The 25,954-nt window shown below is 40.7% G+C and overlaps 1 protein-coding gene and 1 long non-coding RNA gene across 15 annotated transcripts; both read left to right on the forward strand.

Annotated features, from left to right (window-relative positions):
- Positions 1-2,684: 2,684 nt before the first annotated feature.
- Positions 2,685-7,035, forward strand: LOC133803442 (uncharacterized). Of its 14 annotated transcripts, none has more exons than XR_009877956.1 (11): positions 2,687-3,059; positions 3,412-3,491; positions 4,058-4,225; positions 4,334-4,397; positions 4,541-4,586; positions 4,672-5,146; positions 5,344-5,389; positions 5,688-5,831; positions 6,065-6,177; positions 6,340-6,410; positions 6,657-7,035. It is a non-coding gene; the product is annotated as an uncharacterized LOC133803442 (long non-coding RNA). The 14 variants fall into 14 exon arrangements; XR_009877948.1 differs by having other exon boundaries at positions 2,688-3,059; positions 4,334-4,404; positions 4,659-5,146; XR_009877950.1 differs by having other exon boundaries at positions 2,688-3,059; positions 4,340-4,404.
- Positions 7,036-10,575: 3,540 nt separating this feature from the next.
- LOC133803443 (uncharacterized) lies at positions 10,576-11,983 on the forward strand. Its single transcript, XM_062241492.1, has 2 exons — positions 10,576-11,070; positions 11,154-11,983. Exons 1-2 carry the CDS (start codon positions 10,600-10,602, stop codon positions 11,400-11,402), a joined length of 720 nt encoding a protein of 239 aa, XP_062097476.1. The 5' UTR covers positions 10,576-10,599; the 3' UTR covers positions 11,403-11,983.
- Positions 11,984-25,954: the final 13,971 nt, after the last annotated feature.

Raw genomic sequence — 25,954 nt, forward strand, 5'->3', positions numbered from 1 at the left:
CGTCTTTTTTCTTTTTCTGTTAGGAGCTTCCTCATCAGCTCCTCCATCTGAGTTAGACGCTCGAGGGTTTGGTCCTGAGATCCTGGGTTATTCCGGGGCTGTTCCACAGCTCCGGACCCATTGTACATATTAGGTGGGTTGTTGCCCCTCCTATCTTGAGATAGGTTATTTGGGACATTCCCTCCGTTACGTACTTCGGATTGGACTCCCGCCGAGCAGGCCTGACTACCATCCCTAGCCCTGTCCTCTCTGTGAGAGTTGAGGCGATCTCGAAGGTCGCCTCCCTGGGTGGTCTGGTGGCTTTGTGCCGAACTCAGTCGCTGACGCAGGTCTCCTCCGGAGAGATCACTCCGGTGGCTGCCGCTCCAATGACTCCTGCCGGATAGGCTTGGAATCCGCCTTTGGTGGTGAGGTCCTGAGCTTTCTCCAGGCGCCCTGCTATGCCGGGAAGGTCCCGCTGATGGTGGGTCTCTCCTATTACTTCCGTAAGCCGGGATGTCTCGGAAAGGCCGAGGAAACGGATATCTGATTAGAGAAGGAGGATGCCTGACTGGGGAGGCGATCCTAGTTTCGTCCGGACGGATCAAATTTGGCGGGGGCCTTTCGGCCCTGCCAGCTTGCTGGTCCCGCCCTAGGTGAGCTGGACGAGGCGCAGGACGGGCTGGCGCTACTGGCCCGCCCCGGATCTCCTTCGGGAGCTTCCTCGAGCTCTCCGGAGCGTTCCCGAGGAAGGTTGAGAACTAGGAGTTGACGTCCTGACCGAACGGCTGTATTGCTGTTGTCCGACCCCAGGCATTTCCCTGAAGTTTGCCTCTTGATGGTGTGATGAAGGGGTGGAGTTGGCTGCATGAGGCCTACCCGACCGGCTATGTCTGGGCCGATTACCCCGGTGAGACTTAGGAGCCTCACCTTGCCTCTCTCCAACGTTAACGTTGGTTGTGAGAGGGGGTAGTCGGGCCAGAATATCCTGGATTTGCCGACCGGCTGTTGCTAACTGGCTCCTCAGTTGAGCATTCTCCATCTCCACCGCAGTATAATAACACGGGTTCGGATTAGGTGGCCGGGGTGCTGAGCTACCAGTGTCGTCTTGGCCCGCTGGCTGCTTTCCTGGCCTCTGTTGGACTTCAGGAATTTGTTCATCAGGGATGGCAATATGGTGGGCCTCCTGCCCATCCTGCTGCTCTATTTCGTTGCCATGCCTGGATCGAGTGGTCACCATAATTGGATGTTTGTGGCAGCACTAATTGAACTTGCTCTCAATGAAAGCACCAAACTGTTGATGCGGTTCTTCGCCAACAGGTAATTAAGAGAAGAAGAGAAAGGGATTAGTGCTGAAAGTAGAACCGTCACAGATGAAATCTTAGAGAATGAACTAGGTGACTCAAGACATGTTTTTAAGTGGTTCAAATGTTAAAATCCTTCTACTCCACTAGTCAATATTATTGATATATTCTGGATTTTTGGTTACAAAGTGTATGTCTCTTATGAGACTATTTTTTCCAACCCTTATCAACTCCCAGGGTCTCCATATTTATAGGAGAAGGCACCTGGAAGTTGGTAAGGAGGTCATCCCGTGACCTTCTTATTTGTCATATCAACTCTATGACATTCATGATTAATTCCTAAACCTGACACATGAGTATGGTCAAATCGATAGATAAGGAGATAATGGGCCACACGGCCCAACCCAGCCGTGGGTGTCTGAATACGCCCGTTCCTGCTGCGTGTCCGAGAAGTCAGGGAGATATCGGACACGTGATGTCAGATATATGCACGTTTATCTTGCGTGTGTTGACTTTACAAAGGGTCAGAGATCTACGAGCTGCAGCTCGCACCACGAACTGCTTCCCTGACCCAACCTTCGGCCTCAAGGATTCCTTCCCCCAGTCTTGGGCAGCCTTGGCGAGTTCTTGAGGATACCTCGAGCTAAGGGGGTACGACCTGGAAAACAGGATCTCCGACCTGGGGAAGTTTACGGACTAACCTTGATTAGTCCGAGGCTCGACCTGCTAATCAGCCCGTGGGAAAACCAGGGCGTACACTTGTAAATGTTTATTTTGGGATCCCATGTATAGACTCAAACTTTTTAACGAAAACAACTATTCATATGATCAAAATCTTTATACACTAATCCAACAATTATCCTTAGATACATGTGTTATATCAAAATGACTTGATTAGCAAGTCCAACATTATTTAAAATACACAGTGTAATGGTTTTAGCTATCTAGGACATTATAGGTAATCAATCAAAATATAATGTTCAAATAATCAATTTAATATTTTTAACATTTTGACAAAATATGAAGTCTAAAATTTAATTTAAAAAAATAAATGATCCAAATTGGTAATCGACCAAAATAACACTTCTACAAAACATAAATTTATTAATACATAATTTAGAAAATTAAGTAAAGTGTACAATAATAATGTAAATAAATAAATAAAAGAATATATACAACAAATTGTTTGACTTTGTTTTGAGTAATTTAATTATTTGTTATATAATGAATACCATTTTAGAAAAAAATACTTAGTTCAAGACGCACCCACAATTCATATAAAGAGTATACTTGTACTTGTGAGTTGAATATGACAACTCATAACACAATCTCCTCCAAAAAAAATATATATATATATATTTTTAATCGTAACAAAATAGTGCCCAAATAGATTAAGTTTTCAAGTTTAGTATAAATTATAAACTTCTCTTACCTACTGTGGTCTTAAAATATCATTTTTGATGTTTTTTTCCCGTTTTAATACTTTGTGTTCTTCAGTCCTCTTTTTTTTTTTTTTTGTATATATTATTCATTAAGCTTTGGTATTTTTTTTTTATGGGGATTTCTTTATGTTATTGGTTTTAACCAGAAACACGATGAAAGAAGAGCTGAAACTCTGAGAACGAAACGTAACCTCATCTTTCCAATCTAACAGCATATTGTGGCCATAACCTCACTTCAATGCCATTGTTTCCATGTATTGAACTCATGAGCGGAGGTAAATTAAAGCCATTAGAAGAAACGTGGAAAATGATGGGGGATTGAGGAACATTCATGGTGAGTACTTTTTAATGTTACTAAACAATTGATGCAAACTGAATTTTCATAATTGGTAATATGAGTTTTGATCTCTATCTAGAAAAGAGGTCGCAAAGATCACAAGCATCACTGAGTATAAAATTAAACCCAGACGCTGATGACACCAATTTATGCTAATCTGAAGAGTTCTTTTCTCTAATTTATTTAATTCCTTTGCTAATGTTGTCTTAAAATATCATTTTTTGTTTTCTCCCCTTTAATTTCTGCCTTCCTTAATCTCAAATCTTTTGTTTTTTTTTAATGTTATTTGTTATTACAGTAAGCTTTAGTTTTATCTATTAACTTGTTTCTTACTTGTGGTTTTAACCAGAAACTGGATCAAAGAAGACCTGAAACTTTGGGAAGGCTTGCATTGAAGTTATCGGAAAACCTATGCTAGGGCAGGGAGTGGTAAATTGTTTTCCCAAAGAAATACATTTTTTTATGCTTTAATTGTGCTTATTCTTCATCTTATCTTTACTAGATTCTTGCAGACAAGTACTTTGACATAATCCGAGTGTAGCTTCTCCCTTGTTTGTAAATGGCGCATGTGATGCTAATTTGTTATGTGCTCGAATTCCTCTTAATCATTTTTATAGTAAATATAATAAAACTTTGGGTTATTTCCAAGTTTTGGATTTTTTTTTTAATAAATCTTTTGTGAACTGATTTGCTTAGTTACAATATGTTGTTAGTACTAGTTGCGTTTTGAGCTAATGATAATGGATTACATTGGGTAGGCCTTCCTGTTCTTGGATGAAGAATTGGCTTTTAAGAATATGCAATCCTCTTCCTGCTTGTTTTGTCACTGCAGAACAATTTTGTTTTCTCATCCTCAAAAAAACAAAGATTAGCTTGTTAGTAATACACTTAATAAAAAGTCTTGGTGTCAATCATATATGATTTGTATATATCTTGTTTCTATGACTGAATTCTCTAATCAACCCATCTATTTTACTTTATTCACTTTCTTTCAGGAGTTTTCATGATTGAGTAGCAATAAGTACTCATAGCTTTTACAAAAGACAGATAAAATACAACACCAAAGTTCAGACTACCCTTTATGGATCATAAGCAAGCACAAAAAAAGAGGGACCTTGAGAATATTTTCTTTGATTCAAGGGCTGCTTAATGAATGTAAAAAGGTGAAATATACTTTTAGTTTAACTTTTTTGGAGAATTCATTTTAATTAAGCTAGTTATTTTTATCTGAATGGATTAATCCAACAAACTCATTACTATTTTTAATTTAGTTTCAGGTTTCATTGTTCATATATATTAGAGGGATCTTCATGGATTCTAGAACACAGCAAGGAAGTACGTGGTGAGAAAGAAGTTATGAACTACACGTGATTTATGAAATTTGTACATGACGTATTATAGTATCTGTTGTTTTTTTCTTTTAAATTTTTAATATCTAACTTTTATTGTTCTTGTGCTGTGATGGTGATGCTACTCAGACGTTGCTCATGTTACATACAACCATCAAAGCTAGCAATCTTGCTAGTGAGTCTTCATCCTTTTTTGTTCATAACATTAATTATGGATTTATTCTAGTGTTTTCATTTAATTATTTAGCTTTTTACTACAGGAAAAGATTGGCCTTAGCAACACCATGAAAGAATAGTGTACTATATTCTCTTTTTTGACTCATGGATTTTTCATCTTTGTCCATGGTTTTCTGCATCACTGCCACAATGGATTGAGAATCTTCATTCCCTTGAATTTATTAACATATATAGTTACCCCAATTTGACATCAGTGCTAAAATTCTCTTAAGTTTATCACTATCAATATGTTTGATTGCCCCAATTTGACATCACTGCTAGAAGAGATTGAAAACCTTCCTTCCCTTTAAGTCTTTTAAGATGAATGAGTGCCCCAATTTGACATCACTGTTAGAGGGGAGTGAACCTTCCTCTCCTTAAGTCTACTGTATTATAAAACATTGTCCCAATTTGACATCATTTTCGGGGAACTTAAGCAGCTTGAAGCATATTTCTATTATCGATTGTCCCAAGTTGGAACAAAGATATTGTAATTGAAGTTTCCCCTTAATTGTACATGTGAGTTTATGTATCTCTTTCTCTCTTTTTTTTTATTATTGTATTTATGCGATCTGGAAGTGTTTCTCATTTCATTTATTTTTCTCCTTTTATAGTACTTTGTGTTCTTCAATCCTCAAGTTCTTGTGTTTTTATTGTTATTTGTTATTACACTAAGCTTTAGATTTATCTATTGCTTATGTTGGTGGTTTTAACAGAATCAAGATCAAAGAAGAGATGAAACTCTGGGAGGGCTGCATTGAGGTAATTATTGGGAAACCTTTGAGAGGGCAAGGAGTGGTAAATTGTTTTTCCAATTTGAATCTCATTTTACCTTTACTAGATTCTTGCTTACAAGTGGTTGGAAATAATCCTTATCAATACTCCTTAGGACTTGTGATTAATATTATCTTCAATTTCTTTTTTTTTATTTAAAAAAGTTTGCACTTAATATGTACACTGATTTCAGTGGTTGCAGTATGTTGTTATTACTAGTTTGATTTTGGACTTATAGTAGTTGCATTTCTTTTGAAATGATATCATCTTATCTTTATTTTTTCAGTTTAATTGTGAAGTGATCAACATTGCAGTGTGATTACTAAAGTTTTAACCCCCCCAAAAAAAGCTAAAGTTGAAGGATGAATCTCCTTGGATGGGTCATATGAGCATCGATTGTAACTTTGACATCAACTAAAAACTGAACATGGTAGTTATTATTTACATTTGCATAGTTTATATTCAAGTGAGTGGGATTAACTAATTATAGTGGGTAGAACTAGCACTAACATGAGTATGTGATCCCTCTGGCAGCTTTGCTTTGTCACTATTTGGGATCAATAGTTGTCAATCACAAATGATTAATTTGTATTAACCTTGTTTTTTGTTTCAATATGATATATTCTTCTAATAAACTATTTTACTTTCTATACTTTGTTTCAGGAATTTTCATGATTGAGTAGCAACATCCCTATATGGATCAAAAGCAAAGGGAAAAAGAGGATTGTGATAATGCTTGCTTAGGATTCAATGGACTGCTTCATGAATATAAAAAGGTGAAATATACACATAGTTCCACTTTTTTGGAGAATTTTTTTTTTAGAAAAAAAAAAAAAACCTTTATGGTCTTTAGTTATTACAATACTATTCTTATGATTAAATTGTGCGATTCTTGTTTTTATCTTATTGATCCATCCAACAAACACAATTATTTTTAGTTTGGTTTTAGGTTTCATTGTTCATTAGAGAGGTCATCATGGATTCTTGAACACAACAAAGAAAAATCACAGTGAGTGAATACTTGATAACTATACATGATTCATTGAACTATATTCTGAATCATCTATTAGAGAATGAATCCAATACAATAGTTGTGTTGCTGCTTCTTTTTATGTTAAAAAATCTAAACATGACTTAACTTATGTATATGTTGTTTTAATAATTTTGATGAAAAGTTTACTTGTATTGTTGTTGTTATGGTGGTACTAATCACGATTTTATGTTGTGTACTGAGATGTTGGTGATAAATATGTAGATGCATAGATGTGCTCTTCCTCAGAAAGTGAACATGTCACTTACCAGGCTACAACCCATCAAAGCTAGCTAGTGGATCTTCATCTTATTTTGGTTGATAACAGTAACTGTGTTTTTAGTAGTTGGATAATTGTGCTTGTAGCCATCCTTCGTAAGACAAAGATGATTCTATTGGCTTGCCATAATTTTGTATCTGGTCTTTAACTCTGCTTTTAGATTTCTTTGGGCTTTCACCCTTGAGGCAAGTTCCTTAGACCCTGTCAAAGTGTCTCATTTAAAAAAAAGTAGACTCACTGGTAATCAGATGTATGGATTCTGATTTAGCTGTCAATTTGAGTTTGTATTACTAGTTAATGGCTTAAATAGCCCTATTTGGATTATCTTTTTCTTGAGATTTTTATTAGGCTATTTCAATATTGAACTTTGTCTAACCATTAATGAAATTCCCTTTTAAAAAAAAAGTGTTAATTACACTTGTTGACGCATTTTTTCGCCAACAGTGTATTACGAAATTAACTGGAATAAATTAGTGCTTAAGGATAAACCGTAATTAGGAAAATAACACTTAAGGATGTTAATAAATAAATATTAAGAACACTCGTTTCTTTTTACGTGGTTCGGAGTCTAAAATTCTTCTAGTCTACAAGTCAATATTATTACTGTATATCTCTATATATTTTGGCAGAGTATTTGCATTACAGAGAAAAAACACAACCCCTTTCTTATCCAAGGTCTTGATATTTATAGAAAAACCATCCCAGGATAGGGGCCGGGGTTATCACGTGAATACAAATAATTCCTGTTACTTGTCTTACTCAAATGATGGATATTATAATTTACATTAAGGTATGGTCTAATCATTAGGTAAAAATGATTATGAGTCGTCTGGCATAATTAGACAAGTGATGCCTGATCATGTACGTTTATATTACGTGTCCGAGAATTCAGGGATAAACAGACATGTAATGTCTGACCACACACGTTTATATATAACGTATCCGGGTTTACAAAGGCTCCTGGAAATGCAGATCTTCAGCGTTCCCTGACTGGGACATAGCACCAGCTCGCATCTAGGACGCGATGCTTTATATGCGTCTCCAGATCGTGTCTTCATGCTTTGTATTCCTTAGCTCGTGTGATTACCTGAGGAGTCGCACTGCCTTCACAGAGGAGATATCTACTTGTAGATCCTTTAGTACTGTTCTTAGTTAGCCAGCTGTACTCGAGCTGCATAAAAGACCCGGGCTGAATATCAGGGCGTACATTTGCCCCCCAAGTCCCTGCCCGTGTCTTATGACGTCATCCTCTGACTGACACGGTGGGGACTCTTAAACTTCTGTTGCGATTATCCATGCTTATTCATTACTTGAGTACTGGACACGTGGAACGCCGTGATTGGCGTCTGTTCGGGTTTCGAGGATTGTATTAAATGGCCTGGCCACCTTTTTGCCGCCGTTTAATCTTTCGAAACATGACCCTCGTATCTCACATTAGCTTGATCGGGCGGTCCACGTTTCTTTATGCCTATTACGTATAAATAGGGCTGGTAATTTTCAGTGTTCATCACCTTTTATTCGAAACTTTTCCTCATTTTTTCTCTTCTGAACTTCAAAAACCCTTCTTCCTTTTCTCATTAAATCCCATAAATCTGCCACCAAAACCTTCGGAAACCCAATCACCAAGGATCTCTTCAGGAACTTTCCTTCTACGTTGCTCATTCCTTTCGTCGAAGAATACACTGTAAGTTTTTTTGTTTTACTGGAACTTTTCTTTTACTGGTTTTTGTGTGTTTCTCTTCTTTCTTTATCATGCTAATCTGCACTTCACCGTCATTAGCATTAGGTTATTTCCAAACGTTTTTGGTACATAGGTTTCGGTTTAGGTTTATTGAGTAGTTTCTAAAATATATCTAGGATTGTGATGTTCATAAATTGGGTAAATCTTTGGGTGATTCCTGGGAAATTTTTTAGAAAATACCCATTCGGCTTGTAGAAGATAATATGTTTTTAGGGCTCGATACTAGGTTGCTTATGGGCTACGCTTCTTGGGCGGTTTTGCTCTAAATCGCTTCCCAAGGAGGGTGGTGGCCTGATTTTCTGACACACGGATCCCTAAACATCAGGGGTCTACTGGGAAACCTAGGCGCGTAGCATAGGTAGCGTGTGGCACTACACCGCGGGCTGAGATTGCATCAGCTCGTGTGTTAGAATCCTCAACCTCTGTTATTTCTTGCCTGTATAACAATCCTAGGTCGCCTACTAAGAGTTTCATCGTTCTTGTTCGATAGGCGAGCTAATGGCACCCAAGAAAAGCGCGCCCATGAAGAACGCAACTGGCTCATCATCTCAACGGGCCAACAAAGGAAAAGAGGTTGCCTCTGAGTCCCCCATCCCCTAGTTCGGCCCCGTGGTGGAGGAGGAGGTCGTAGTAGGACCTGATGCCTTCTTCGAGGTGGAGAGGATAACCTTTAACATCACGACCCAAGGAAGGGTCAACAAGATCATGCTGTCCCACAATATCGAGGTTGGGACTGGTGTCCTCATCGCCCGACCTCCCTTCTAAGGGGAGAGGAGCTGCGCACCACTCCAGGACGATTTTGCGGCCTGGAGTGATGAGCACCTAAAGGTTGGGGCCTTCTTTCCCCTCGACCAGTATTTCGCCGACTTCCTCAACTATGTGCAGTTGGCACCGTTCCAGCTCCCCCCGAACTCGTATCGGCTGTTGGCGGGGCTGAAGTACCTTTTCTTGAAACATGAGTGGGAGGTCCCCACCCCTGCGGACATTCTCTATTTCTTCTGCCTCAAGGCCAGCCCGGATCAACGGGGACGAGGCGACGAGTTCTACTATCTGACCTGGTTCCCGAACTCACCCGCAGTCATCGAGCTGCCCAGCCACCCAAACGACTTTAAAGACCAGTTCTTTATGTCGAATGGGTTTCGCAACTGCGAACACCAATATTTCAACCGTCCTCGTAAGTCTTCTTTCCTTTCCTAGCTCGCTTAATTATTCTTTCCGTACTTAGTCTTCTCGCGTGTATACTGACTAGAGTATCTCCGTGTAGCCATTTTTACGAGGGCGACCAAATCCGTGACCCTTGGTGGTCAATACGACACTTTGGCGGGGCTTCCGTTCAGAGAGAAGGATTACCGCCAGCTCGTGTCTGATGACACGATGTTGGTGTGTAAGTTGATTGCTGAAGGCCAGACTCTGGCCTTGAGGAGGACTCGGGATAACCACCCGGTCGTCCGCGAGCTAGCGTCCATCCCCGAAGGGGGCGTTGAGGCTGATGATGATGAAGAACAAGAAGAGGCCGAGGTGCTTCTCGTGCGAAAGAGACGAGCTCCTGAGCCCGCTCGGGACCCAGACATGGAACGAGCTTCGTCGGGGGCAGCAGCCGGCCCCTCCAGCCAAGGTAACCTGTATCCCTTTAGGGACTTAGATAGGGTTGTTGTTGACCTTAGGTTAGTTAGGTTTAACCCAAAACAACTCATGCACCACCACCCCCATGACCCTGACCGCAACATAACCCTACTCCAGTGTGTGGATCACTTAGTGGTTCGCCATGACATGGGCCATCCTAGGGGAACTATAGTCGTAGATAACACCCTCTCTTTTCGGTCGGCCCTTTTCGAAGAGTACGGAACCAACCTTAGGTCCTGGCCTTACCTTCTCCAAGGTGTCGTTGCCCTCGGGCTTAGGCAATATGTGGAAGAATCCAGCCATGAGGTAGAACCTAAGCCCGAGCCTACCCTGATCCGAGAAGTTATAGACTTAGGTTCCCCTTCTCCTATAGTGGTTCCAAGTCCAGAGGTTGTGGCAGTAGACTCCTCCTCTAGCTTGGAGGGTAGGAATTTTTGTTATATCCTACACATGCATACATACTTTGTGGACTGGAGGATTTGTACACATACTTATGTACTTCCCTTTCTTTTTCAGACGAGGAGATGGCTCAACAAGGGATTCTCGACATCCGCGCGATGTTTCAGGAAGGGCAATCCAGCTCAGGGCCGACTGTAAAGAAGCCCCGGTTCTCATCCAAGAAGGTGCCACCCGTGGCAGGAACGACCTCAAAATCCCCGGCTAAGGGGAAGGACCAGAGCTCAACAGCTCTAGCTGCTGTTGCTCAATACAAGAGGGGTCTGCCTCCACCTCCTCCCCGGTTTCCTTTCAGTCCTGCTCGGGACCAGGCATCACTTGTTGATCCCCCAGCTCCGATCATCCCTGCCCCCACCGTTCGCATCCCGGTCAATGCTAAGGACCTAGAGCAAATTCCAGACACCTTTCGGGGGACCATCTACGAGACGGCGAACCACACGGTGGAGCACTTCTATAAGGCCAAACCGACGGACCTGAGGGCGATCGAGGAGAGGAGCCCGGAGAATGTCATGGAATCCGTGCTGGGAATGAACCTCATAGTAAGTCGACTTTCCTTGACTTAGTATACATTTTTTTAAATTTTATCCTAGTATGTGCCTAACGACTTTCTTACTTTTTGCAGGCGGTCTTGGCTCAACATCGCAGCATAGCTCGGGCCAGGGCCAAGAATGAAGAGCTCAAGGCCGAGCTCCAGACCGCTCAGGCCGCGCTGTCTGCTTCCCAAGCTGCCCTCGCAGCTGCTCAACAAGGCGAATTAAGCGCCAAAGCCGCCCTGACGGCGGCCCAAGAAGGCGAGCAGGCTGCAAAGGCTGCCTTAACAGCGGCTCAAGAGGGCGAGCAAACAGCAAAGGCTTCCCTAGCTGCCCTATAGGCCGAGCTCACGGAGGTCAAGGCCAAGCAGTTGGAGGCGGAGGCTGCTACTAAGGAGGAGAAGGCGGCCTCAATATCCTCCATGGAGAGAATGCTCTACCATTGTTGGGCCTACAACCAAGAAGGCAACTTCTCCATTTTTCCCTCTGACATGTGGGATCTCTATCTTGAGAAGTTCAAGGCCCGAGCACAGTAAGAGCAGTCCAAGACTGGGGAAACCTCCATCGCTGGCGGGCAGGAGACTGAGGAGGTGACTGTTGCGATATTTATAGCTATGCAAGTGCACACAGTCGCAGTTCGTAATAAAATGGTAAAAACCAAGTATCGTCCTGAAGGACTGATTTATCAATTACCAATCAATTAATCCTTTAATTCTATTTGATTAAACAATTATCAGAGAGTTTAAACTAAGAAAAATACTAACGAAGCGCAATGAAGAATTAAAAAAATTAACAAAGAGAATACAATTAGGACAATTATGATTCTCTATTTTTCCACCCTGTTATTTCCTAATGCAAGCATCTATACCTCCTCTCTATTCAAGAATAAGTTGCAACAACAATTCATAATCTGGTCAAGACTTATGAAATTCAATCTAAATGACAACTTCCTATATTTCTATGGTAAGTTGAATCATGTAGGGGGCATTAGCCACACAACTCAGAAAATAAGCAAATAACCTAGATACTTTCGTTCTAAATTAAATTTGCATCCAAACAATCAAAGCATATCAAATTTCACTTTTCAGATTTTAATTTGATTCATAAAATAGCAATTAGAGGTGATCAATCAATAATCGCACAATTAACATAGATTGCAAGGAATTGAAAGAGATGAAGAAGAATATCAATTTTGCATTAAACCATAACAAGGGTTTCCAAAAGATTCACATAAAAGCCCTAAAAGAAAATTTAGCCTATGATATTCATTCTAGCCAAAAACTTGTTCAATTACAAACATGAAAATTGACAGAAAAAGATGAAGAAAACTCAGGGACGAATCCTCCAATATGGTGTTCTTACTCCAGCCGTCGTTCTCCCTCCCAGACCTCCTTTCAGTCGCATTATATGTTTCTCAAAAATCCCTACCAAAGTTCCCAAGTGAAAGGACCAAATTGCCATTCAAAAAGTGGTAAAAAATGTGAAAATCGCATCTCTAGCGCTGTAGCGCTACATCTGGAGCGCTATAGCGCTATTAACAGTGCCAAAATGCTTCAAAATATGGTGCACTAGCGCTGTAGCGCTCTTATTATGGCGCTGTAGCGCTAAAGTCAGAACCGACAAAACTCGGTTCGAACAGCCTGCAGCGTCATCTCATCGTATTTTGATCATAACTCCTTCGATATAACTCCGAATTGAATGATTCAAAAAGCTATGGAAAGCTAAGAGAAATATATACAACTTCTATTTCTAGAAGTGTTTCCAGAAAGTGAATGCATCATGGTAAAAATGCGGCTTGAAGTTTCAGACTTGCGTTATAGAGCATAAACGACGTGTGTTGAGCATCTTCAATGTAGTATTTTCCACACATAATGTCTTGAAACTCCACAATCAACACGAAATCCATCTTATTTATCATATTTAACATGTTTCTTCTCATTTCACTCCATATTATGTAATTGACCATTAAAACCTGAAACAAAAAGAAAACAAGCATAAATCTGCACTAAACAATCCTAAATAACTAAAAACACAACCTAAAACGATCTCTAAAACAAACCTAAAATGAACCTAACAGTGACGTCCTCAGAGCGCCCTGGAGGGGCTTAATTTTCTTTTTCCTTTGTTTAATTTTTACACCTCTTTTGTTTGTAAACATTTGCCGTTTTTGGCTTAGCACGAGGTTATTTTCCTCGAGACAGATTATTTATAATTTCAGTATCTATTTTTTTTATCCATTTCCTTATGTTTTCTTATGCTTCAGACTTGTACATTTAAAATCTTTAGGAAACGACTCTTAGGTCGAGATAGATACTTTAATTTTGGTCGTAACCAAAATTGATGTTGATTTATATCCTACCTATTAAGTATCAGGCCTTGGACCCGGTTGTATCCGGGATTTTTAATTAAAACTTAGTTTGTGTTAGTTTTATCGACACCTCGCATTTTTTAGAAAAAACTAGTTAATCAATTTTACCAACTTTCAAGTTTCGGGCCTGGTTGTATCCAGGATATTTTATTAAAACTTAGTTCGTGTTAGTTTTATTGACACTTCGTGTTTTTTAGAAAAAAACACTTGGTTAATCAATTTACTAACTTCCAAGTTTCGAACCTGGTTGTATCCAGGATTTTTAATTAAAACTTAGTTCGTGTTAGTTTTATTGACACTTCGCGTTTTTTAGAAAAAACACTTGGTTAATCAATTTACTAACTTCCAAGTTTCGGACCTGGTTGTATCCAGGATATATAATTAAAACTTAGTTTGTGTTAGTTTTATTGACACTTCGGGTTTTTTAGAAAGAGAAAAAACACTCGGTTAATCAATTTACTAACTTCCAAGTTTCAGACCTGGTTGTATCCAGGATATTTAATTAAAACTTAGTTCGTATTAGTTTTATTGACACTTCGTGTTTAGAAAAAATACTTGGTTAATCAATTTTACTAACTTCCAAGTTTTGGACCTCTACTTGGGTTATATGCCCCCCAGTCAGAAAGTGAACTTTCTTGATTGCTTTGGACCAACACTATCACCTGAACTAACACGTAGATGAAATCATATAAAAACACAAGAAATACACAATGATTGTTTCATTTCTTAAATTAAACAGCTTTATTTACTAAGCCTTACATAGACAGGTAGTATGATCATTGATAGTACTTCTTTAAGTGCATAGCATTCCAGGTCCGTGGAATTGTTTCTCCATTAAGTCGAGCTAATTTGAAGGTTCCCTCCTATATGACTTCCACTATTTGATAGTGTAACGCCCTACCTCCTTAGAGCCGTTACAAGTGAGTTTAAAAACGTGCTCTCAACTCGCTAATCGATGTTTTAGATCAAACAGTGTAATTAAGCCATAAACAGAGGAAAAACTTTAGAAATAATAATTTCCATAGAAAATCATAAAAGGATTACACTCGGGATCCCGAAATACAGCTTAGAAATGTTTACAACATATTAATTAAACCAAGTCGACTAGACGATAAAATCAGAGTTTATTTACAAGCATCTCCCAAAATCCCCTGGCCGTGGCAGCCAGGCTGGCCAAACATGTACACGCCGCCCCACGCCCGCTATACTCATGGTTGGTTGATCTTCTCTTTACCCTTACCTGCACCACAGAGCATCTGTGAGCCGAAGTCCAGCAAGAAAACCCACAAACAGATAACATATGCAACACATACATCAGGCATAAAAAAATAGGCCACCAATTGGCTAAACACATACGGCCTAGCCGTCCCAGGCGTTTACCAAGCCCTGGATTCGCGAACCACGCCGTGAGGATATCCCAGGTATCCTTCTAGGAACTCGCCCTGGCAACTCGCACCCCACGTGCTCAATGCTGCTCCCGACCCCTTGCCGTTCTCGGCCTTGCACTCAACGTGCCTGACGCTGTTCCCGGCCCCTCGCCGTCCTCGGTCTACACCGTTCCCGGCTCTTGCTGATCACTCACATAATTTCATACATGATATAACAACAAGTACATAATTCTAGCATAAACAGATAAAGAGAGCTACGCTCAATAGTTCTAACATATTGGGCTCGGCCCTGCATATCAATCCATTCAAACACATTGGGATCAGCCCTACACATAAGCTCTATGGGAACAGGGGTTTTCTTACCTGAGTCCCGAGCTCTCCGAGCACCGATGTCCCGAGCATATTCCTCTAACTGGAGCCTCGCCGAAATCCCTAGTCACAACACATCACCAATATCCAGTCATCAAGTTCTAATCCAATGAATAACTTCGAGCCACAACCCTAACCTCCGTAACCTTGAATTCTATCAATTCGGGTGATAAAATCTATCTCGAGCCTTAACCATTGAATTCCCAAGCCTAAACACCCTTAAAAATGCAAACTGGCACTAAGGGCCGCGGCCCCACCCTCAAGAGCCGCGGCTAGCCTCAAAACAGAGGCTAGCACCACACTGACCCCCACACGGGCCGCGGCGCGCCCACCAAGCGCCGCGGAGCGCATGAACCTTCTCGGCCTCCCATGGCCGCGCGCGATCACGGGCTGCGGCGCACCCCTCCTAGAGCCGCGACTCTCACCTCCGAACCCAGATTTTCCACCATTTTTCCACACCTTTCCTCAAGCTAATTCACCCAAAACTCACCCATCAAACTCAGATATTTAACACATACATACCAGCTCAATATCAACACTAAAACCCCATCAAAATCTGCTCCAAAACCCAACTAAAATACTCAAGAACATGTCAAACTTACCTAGCATGCATATTCTAGCAAACCAGTAACAATTCTCAACATAATCCCAATAATTATTGCTTACCTTGCTGAATTCAATCCCTGTAGTTGATCCTCAAGCCTTAAGCTTCAAGCTCCTATAATATCACAGCTGAATTCCCCTACACCTTCAAGTTGATTCCCTTAGTTTTCCTTGTGTTTATCTTAGAGAGTGAATGAGGAAGGAAGAGATAAAACTATCCTTAGCTGAAAGAAAAGAGAGTAGGTCGGTTTCTATAGCTTCTAAATATTTCCCCTTTTTGTTTTATTTGACTTAAGTCTAAAGGGTTACCTCAAGGCTCGGGGTACAAAAACGTCCCCGAGGGCAAAATGGTAAATTTCCTCAATATTCCCGCCTAGACATTCTATCATCAAATATATTTCCAAATATTTATTTTCATGTCCCGATAATCCCATAACACACCTAGTACCCAAATTACCCCTCAACTCACCCCGAGTCCGAGTCTCAACCTCGTTGTGACCCTCTGGCTAACCGCTCCCCAAGACTGTCTCGGATCGTGCCGCACAGACATTTCACATATATACATAACATACATCACATTCATACCCCTAATATCCAGACGGGGCCCACATGCACATTTAACTCACTAAACATGCATCACTATCATATATTCACATTAATTCACCCATTAACACATTAAAGCATAATAAATCACTTATTGCCCTCCAGGCACACTAATCAAGGCCCTAAGCCCGATTAGCAAATTCGGGTCGTTATAGATAGGTCCTTTCCCAGCTCGGACCCAAAGCACCATCTTTGGGGTCCTTGCTTGCCAAAAAGACCCTTCGGAGCACCAGGTCGCCTAAACCAAAGATATGCCTCTTGACCTTCGAATTAAAATAACGAGTAATTTTTTGCTGGTAATGCGCGAGCTGTAGCTGCAAATTTTCTCATTTTTCATCAATTAGGTCGAGGGACGCGCTAAGCAACTTGCATTCCATTCCTGGCTGAAGGTCTGGAGCTTGTGTGTGGTTATTTTTGTTTCGACGGGAAGGACGACTTCACTTTCGAAAGTCAAGGAGAAAGGGGTGTGCCCCGTAGAAGTTCGGTGGGAGGTTCGGTACGCCCACAGCACCTGCGATAGCTGCTCGGGCCAGACTCCCTTGGCCTCATCCAACCTTTTCTTAAGGCTCACTTTGAGTGTCTTATTCACGGCCTCGACCTGACTGTTGGTCTGTGGGTAAGCCACCGAAGAGAAACTCTTAATTATGCCATGCTTCTCACAAAATTCGGTGAAGAGATCGCTATCGAACTGAGTTCCATTGTCTGATACAATCTTTCTAGGCAGTCCAAAACGACAAACAATACTCTTGGCTACAAAGTTGAGAACCCTTTTTGAGGTAATTGTTGCTAGGGGCTCCGCTTCCACCCACTTTGTGAAATAATCGATGGGCACTAATGCATAGCGAACTCCTCCTTTTCTCGTGGGCAGGGCTCCAATTAAATCGATTCCCCACACCGCGAATGGACATGGGGATGATATCATTTTCAGCTCGGTTGGTGGAGCTTGGGCGACCGTGGTAAACCGCTGGCATTTGTCACAATTTTGGACATAGGAGGTGGAATCCTTTGATAAAGTAGGCCAATAATACCCCTGCCTTAGTATTTTTAAGGCCAGGTTTTGCCCCCCAGCATGATCCCCACAGAAGCCTTCATGCACCTCCTGCAAAATAGTTTTGGCTTCCTCTGACAGAACACACCGCTAAAGAGGCAAGGAATGGCCACGTCGGTACAGCGTCCTGTCTATGATTGTATACCTTGAAGCTTGATAGAGTATTCTCCTCGCGTCTTTTCACTCATCAGGAAATTTCCCTGTCGTAAGATACTATATTGTGGGAGTCATCCAGGTCGGCCTGATATCGATCATCTCGACCTCCATCGTACTTTCTGCCACACTCGGATTTTCCAAGAATTCCATTGGTGCTATGCTCAGAGTTTCAGCTTCCTTGGAGGTGGCGAGTCTAGCCAAAGCATTGGCATTGGCATTCTGCTCGCGAGTGATCTGCTCGACTAGGCCATATTCAAACTCGGACAGCTCCTTCTTCACTTTGGCCAGGTAAGCCGCCATCTTGGGCCCCCGCACTTGATATTCCCCAGACACTTGGTTTAACACGAGCTGGGAATCGCTGTAGCATTGGACGGCTCTGGCCTTCAACTCCTTCGCCACTCTAAGCCCGGCCAATAAGGCTTCGTACTCGGGTTCGTTGTTGGATGCCACGAACCCGAACCGCAACGCGGAGTGGAAACGATGCCCTTCTGGGGATATTAAGATAATCCCAGCTCTGGACTCGTTCTCGTTAGATGACCCGTCCACAAAGATTCTCCATAATTCCTGCACCGGTTCTCTCAAGGGCTCCTCCTGGAATCCAATGCATTTAGCCATGAAATCAGCCAGGGCTTGGCTTTTGATCGTAGTTCGGGGTACGTACAGTATCTCGAACTGGCTGAGCTCGACCGCCCATTTCGACAGACGTCCCGATGCCTCAGGTTTCTGCAGCACCTGCCTTAAAGGCTGATCGGTCATGACGTGGATTGAATGGGATTGAAAATACGACCTAAGCTTCCTGGAGGCCGTAATAAGGCAGAACACCATCTTTTCCATTAAAGGATATCGAGATTCTGCTCCGAGAAGTCTTTTGCTTATATAATATACTAGCTTTTGAACTCAGTCCTCTTCCCAGACCGGCACGGAGTTGGCTGCACTTTCCGTCACAGCTAAATAAATAAAAAGGGGCTCTCCTGCCATTGGTTTAGACAATACTGGTGGCTCGGCCAAATGTGTCTTTGGATCGAGGAAAGCCTGCTCGCACTCATCAGTCCATTCAAACTTTTTGTTTCCCTGGAGCAAGTTATAGAATGGCAAACACTTGTCAGTGGACTTAGAAATAAACCGATTAAGGGTTGCCACTCTTCCTATCAGACTTTGGATGTAACGCCCCAACTCCAGGGACCGTTACGGTGTGCCTTGTAAACAGTGCTAAACTCGCTAATCGAGTCATTTGGCCAAAATCGTGTAACTAAGTATGATTAGCGGTTTGGGGATTAAAACTTTGGATAAGATGTAACGTTTCATTAGAACGTTTAATATATATGTTGGGATCCCAAAATTATAATTTTAGAATCTATTACAAGAAAATATTTACAACATGCCGTTCTATGCGGCAAAACAGGGTTTAACCCTGGTTCCTTCTCAACCTCGGCCGTGGTGGACGAGCAGCTGCATATGTACACCTCATCACCAAAGCTCTCCAACTCAAGGATGGTCCAGCTTTCTTTTGCCTTTACCTGCACCACATAGCACCCGTGAGTCGAAGCCCAGCAAGAAAACACAATATAACATGATATAATATCAACAGTGATTGTATTACTTATTCAGGACCAACAATCCAAACAAATAGGTGACTATCACTAAAGTCACAAATATGGGGACAGCACCCTTTTTGCCATGTGACGATAGGATCACCAGGGCTTAACAAATAAGTGAGCATCTCACTAGATTTAGCAGGATAGGTGCATGGTGATTAGTCACCAACATAACCTTCCTCCTGACTCTAGAGTCATAACTATGGAACAGCGTTCCCTATCCATGTGACAAACAGTCACCGGGCCATATGCCCTGGCTCTGAATAACTAGTCTCAGACTAGCCAAGCACTTATAATTTCGTCGACCTTATGGTTGGTCCAGCGTTAATACCCCATATGAGTCATTCTTGCTGGTATCGATTAGATCTAATCTTCATTTGGCTCGGCATTCACAACGCTGTGCCATTTCTGACTCTTAGGTCAGTAGAACACGACCAATGTTCAACCCATTGTGAACTTGACTAGTAAATCACAGCCTCACAGATGGATCTAACACCATTGTCGATTCTGACTAGTAAGTCAGTGCCACACACAAGTAAGCCATGCCACCAAACATATATCACATATCCAATATCCATAACAAGGTATTCAGCATGCTTACCTAACAAGTACTAGTACAGTTAAGACTATGCACGAATACAGAGGCTCAAGCTCTGAACGATACCATACTCAGTATATAAAGCATGTCCTAATCACATATTTCTCATGCATCATATGCATTATATTTAACAATCCAACATGCACCAATAATAGCCATGCATGTCACGTTTAATAATCAACCAACATGCATCAAGAATAGCCATGCATGTCACATATACACAGGGTGCAGTTTTCTTACCTCAGATTCGAGCTAGAACCAATAAGAGAATGACCCTTGAGAACAATTAACTTTTATTCCTTTAGCGGTCACCTAGTCATAAAAAAATATAGGATACCATCAATAAAAATGATCAACATAGGTTTCCAAACCAAATCTAGCCTCCGGGACAACAATCCAAACTAAACCAAGTAGTAAGATTGACCCCGAGGCCTAAGGCTAGCATCCCCAAGTCAAAAACCTATTTCTGGCCAAAAATGCCTCTATGGGCCGCGGCCCTCCCTAGCTGTGCCGCGGCTCGCCCCTCAGACAGAGGCAAAGCCTCCCCAGAAATCCACTCAGGCCGCGGCTCACCATAGCCATGCCGCGGCCCTTTATGCAAAACAGCAAGTATCAACCTTTCTTCCCCTGCGTTTTTCCTTGAAACCAAACCTTCAAACCAGTCCCAAGCCTCAACCTAACACCCAATTCAACCACTAAACATCATCTACAACTCACCCTCATCAAAACCCAAGATAAACACCAACCTAGCTTTCATTAATCCAAACTTTCCATCAAGAAATCACAAACTAAAACTTAAATAAAAAACAGAGTAAAATTAGAGATTTCATGGCTGAAACTTACCTCAAACTTGGGATTAAACCCTCTTCAATGGTTGAACTAAGTTTCTAAGCTCCCACCTTTGATCTCCTAGCTTGTTGCCTCGGTTTGGGTTCTTAAAGTTCAAAGGAAAATGAAGGGAAAAAAAACATGTACGGGAGAGAAGGAAGGAGATGAGGATGATGCTCTGTTTTTGTTATGAATTCTATAGCCTTAAAAGTCAATATAAATCCAAACCATATGACCTAAATGCCCCTAGGTCATTAAAAGTTTCTAAAGCCTTCGCAAGGGCAAAATCGTCCTTTCCAACCTATCTTGTTAATTATAATTAACACCCTCAAAGTCCCACTACTCTCAATATTCTCAAATGCCAATAAATCATATCCCATTACCCTTTAATTCCCGGTAATGTTCTAATCATCAAAATGACCCTGAGACTCACCCCGAGCCCCGAACTTAAACCAGTTATGACTAGACCGAACACTTACATTTCATGATCGTCTCATACCGAATAGCTCGAACCAATCCACCTTATAATGTGACTATATTAATTAATCACAACCATGCACCCAAAATACATAATTACGCCCACAGCGGCCAAATGACCAAAATACCCCTATATTCATAAATACCCCCATATGCATGCATTTACCATCATATAATAATATAATTCACATAAACATGCATATGCTCATTAAATAGCATCGTAACTCAATTATGGCCCTCCCGGCCTCCTAATCAAGGTCCTAACCCTTATTAGGAAAATCGGGGCACTACATTGGACATCTTTGTGCGACCTGGGCAAAGGCATTTCTAGCAGCGATCTGATTTTGTCGGGGTTCGCCTCTATCCCCCTGGTGTTGACTATGAATCCCAGAAATTTTCCCGATGCCACTCCGAAAGTACACTTCTGGAGGTTTAACCTCATACTATACCTCCTTAGAATCCCAAAACATTCCTTCAGATCGGAGACATGGTTATTGGCACTTTTTGATTTGACCAACATATCATCAACATACACTTCCATGTTTTTCCCGATCTGATCAACGAACATTCTGTTGACCAATCTCTAGTAGGTCGCCCCAGCGTTCTCTAGCCCAAAGGGCATGACCTTATAACAGTAAACGTTGGTCGAAGTCATAAAGCTAGTATGCTCCTAGTCCGTGGGGTTCATAGCGATCTGGTTATATCTAGAGTAGGCATCCATGAAGGACATGAGCTCGTGCCCCGCGGTGGCATCCACCAATTGGTCAATCCTTGGCAAGGGGAAACAATCCTTAAGACAGACTTTGTTCAAATCAGAGAAATCGATGCAGGTCTGCCATTTCCTATTTGGCTTTGGGACCAGGACAGGATTGGCGACCCAGATCGGGTATTTTGCCTCACGAATAAAACTGCATTTTAAAAGCCGAGCTACTTCTTCTTTCAGGGCCTCAGCTTGGGTTGTACCCAGACGCCTCTGTTTCTGGGATTTCGCAGGCATGCTTTTGTCCAAGTTGAGGCTATGCATGATGATACTTGGACTGATCCCTACCATGTCTGTTGGAAATGTGCCTTGAAGGCATATGTAGTAGACATTGCTTTATGAAATAAATAAATAAATTGAATTTGTTATGCATATATTTTATGGACTATATTATTCTGTGATAATATTATGTAAATATCAGGAAAATTCCTAAGTTCATACATGTGATCTCAAACACGTATTGGTACGGGAGGATTGTGTTTGAGATAAATGAACTTGAATAGTTCGCAATAAAATAAAGTTATGGAATCTTTAGATTAATTGCTGCAAGTACGATCCACTAGTATTATGAATACATGTGATCTAGATCCGGATCACTAGTGTGGTAAGACACTTTAGTGGATGTGCTTTATATATTAGAGAATATATAGAACTGGATCAGATATGTTTATTAATACTTAGTTAAATACCGTTTCGAAGTATTAATTAAATATATCAATTGATGATCATATACAAATAGATCTTAATCCTGAAGTTACTATGAACTCCTGTTTATGTTATATGAGTTCTTTGATTCACTTGTTAGGGTCTGTCAGAATGATCAGGCTAGAAATTTTTGTTTTGGAAACTCATTAATGTAGATGGCTGGGGACATAGTATACAGATATGGAATCTATGCCTTCTCGCAAGAGAATGAATAATGGTTCTCTTAATGGTTGACTTTTGGGATTGAAAGGTTATTGAGCTCAAATTCATAATTTAGTTATGAATTAACCTTCACTAGTAGAGTCAATGGTACTTAAGGAAACAAGAGATAATTAAAAGGGTAAAACGGTAATTTTATTCCCGATTAATTATGAACCATTATTAGAGGGTCAAGTTGTATGCAATGATTATATCAATGGACGCTTTATGATTATAAAGTACTCAGTAAAAGAAATATCTATAATTACAAGAGTGCAGTCTCATATTTATAGTGGAATAATCATGAGATTAATAAATTAAGATTATTTAATTAAAGAGTTTAATTAATAATCTCAAATTTATTGGAACTTGGAATTATAGGTCCATAGGTCCCCATATCGGCTCTATCAACACTGTTCAAGGTAAGAGTTGATATGAAAGGGAAAAATAGTTTAAAGACACATTTAAGAAGAAATTTGTTCTTCAGGCCAAATATGCAATTATATGATAATAGCGATTAATTAATTAATTACAAATTAGTTGTAGTTAACAAAATTAATTAATATTTAATTATTTTATAATTTTTGAAATTATATTAAATAATTAAATTAATTTCGAAATTTAATTAAATAATTAAATAATTATAATTTTCGAAATTATAATAAATTAAATATTTATTTTAAAAAATATTGGATTTAATTAATTGGTAGAATTAATTAAATATCGAATTAATTAAATATCTTTATTTGAGTGGGAGATAATAATCTGATAAGTTCAAATTGGATTTGAATTTAAAAGATTAATATTTATTCAAATAATTAATTATATTTGATAATTAATTAAAAAGATAATTAATTTAAATTTGAATTAGTTATCAGGTTGTTAAATCTTATGTGACAAAGCAATTTGAATAAATAATTAAATAAAAATTGAAAAACAACATCCCTAAAATTAGGGAGGCTACACGTGCACACACAGTGGACTGTGTGTGGCGTGTAGGGTAAATTTCAAGGATATGATTTTCAATTTTATTAATTTAATTTAATTAATTATTGGATAATTCAAAAATTAGTTTTTGGATTTTTTCATTAATAGAATAATTAATTAATTAAAAAGTAAATTGTAAAATGATTACAGATTTATTTTTAAATTTGAATATTTTCTTTTAAGTATGACTAATCAGAAAAATATTTAGATATGTGAGACAACTCAGAACATTCGCTCTGTGAAAAATAGAACGATAGTTTTCTCTCCCTAAAAAATAAAGAACCAATTCTCATGTCTATTCTCTTGATCTCATGTGTTGAGTACATCAAGTAGAATCACAAATAAACTATCCTTCTTTCTCTAAGTGCCCACACACTTCTAAAGGTATAGAGAACGCTTTGGAAGATCTTGGTGTGAGTACGTGGGAGCGACTTGGATAGGAAGATCGTTCTAAATACGAAAAGATAGCAAGGACACTTGATAAGCTTTAAGAGGTATGATTTCTATTATTATCTTGCTTATGATTAATGTATGTATATTAATGGATCGGCATATTTAAAGGTAGTTTAAATATGTTACAAAATTTTTGTTATACACTGGGCCAACCCCTCCACCATTCCGCTGTGTATTAGGAAACTCGTTCTTAACAATGTCTTCATGGGACCAAGCAAAGACATCTAGATTTTTATGTTAAAATTTTACCAGCTCCGCATTTCTCTTAGCGTCAAGATTTTTCCCGAGCTTAACCACCCTTGAAGCATCTTTGGGGTCGATGTTTACTTCTTCGAGTTCTTCGATAGCCTGGAGCTCGGATCTATCTTCGCCTATTCGTGGATCAATATCATCGCTTGGGATGGTACCTCTGCCACTGACTTGCTGAGGTTCTTCCATCCCAGGATCAATTCTCACTTCCTAGGATTCCTTGCCCCCATCCCGCACGGCCATTGTCTGCTGCCCGGGTTGTGATTTTCCCTTCATGGAAATGCTATAGCATTCCCTAGCAGCAAGTTGATCGCCTTAGACAGTACATATTCCCGTAGATGAGGGGAATTTGATCACGAGGTGGCGGACATATGTTATGGCTTTGAATGCCATCAGCGTGGGTCTTCCCAAGATTGCATTGTACACGGTTGGACAATCGACGACCACAAACTCGAGCAGCTTGGAAATAGTTCGTGGTCCCTCGCCCAAGGTTATCACTAACTCGATCATTCCGATAGCAGCCGATCTCTCGCCAGAAAATCCATACAGCATCATGGAGGTTGCCTTCAGCTCGATCACAGACAATCCCATTTTCTCCAGTGTGGACTTGAATAGCAAGTTCATAGAACTCCCGTTATCAACCAGTGTCTGTCTAACTCTCCGATTGGCGAGCTGGACGGTTATGACCAGAGGGTCGTTATGCGGGAACTGGACATGACTGGCATCTTATTCAGTAAAACTGATTGGTTGCTTCTCCAATCGTTACTACTTAGATAAACGCTGCTCCGGGACGAACTCAACTCCATTGTGAGACCTCAGATCATTGACATACCTCTTCTAGGCATTTTTGCTCGTTCCTGCCAGATGAGAGCCTCTGGAGATGGTTGTTATCTCTCCTCCTGTTATCGGAGGAGGGGTATCCTAATTCACCTGAACTCCGGTCTGATTTGCGGGGGCTTCCAGAGCTAATTGAATGTTTTGCCCAGTGAGCTGATTAGGAGTGATTCGATTCCGGGCATACTGAGCCAGAGGCCCGACCCTGATGAGCATCTCAATCTCATCCTTCAAGTGCCTACAGTCATCGGTGTTGTGACCAATGTCATTGTGGAATCGACAAAATTTTGAAGGGTTTCTCTTCCCCCTTTGATTTTTTAGAGGCTCCGGCTTCTTCCACAGAAGGCGGGCATAATTTGCCAAGAAGATGCACTCTCTGGTATCCGTGAGGTTGGCGTAAGTAGCATAGATTGGTTTGAACTTCTCCACGGGCTTATTTTTCTTTGAACCGTTTTGGCTACCTTCACCACTTCCCTTCCTCTTGTTACCTCCCTCTTGGTTATTCTGGGTAACGATTTGAGCCGTAGCTGCAACATCCGTTACTGCTCCAACGGGTTGGGCAGGGACTTGACTGGTTTCGGCGACCGAAGCTCGAGCCTCTTCCAAGTTGATCCACCTTTGAGCCATGTTCAGGAACTCGTCCACGGTGTTGACACCCTTTCTTTGAATTTCTC

The sequence above is a fragment of the Humulus lupulus genome, chromosome X, assembly GCF_963169125.1.
Source record: "Humulus lupulus chromosome X, drHumLupu1.1, whole genome shotgun sequence".
Taxonomy (NCBI): Eukaryota; Viridiplantae; Streptophyta; class Magnoliopsida; order Rosales; family Cannabaceae; genus Humulus; species Humulus lupulus.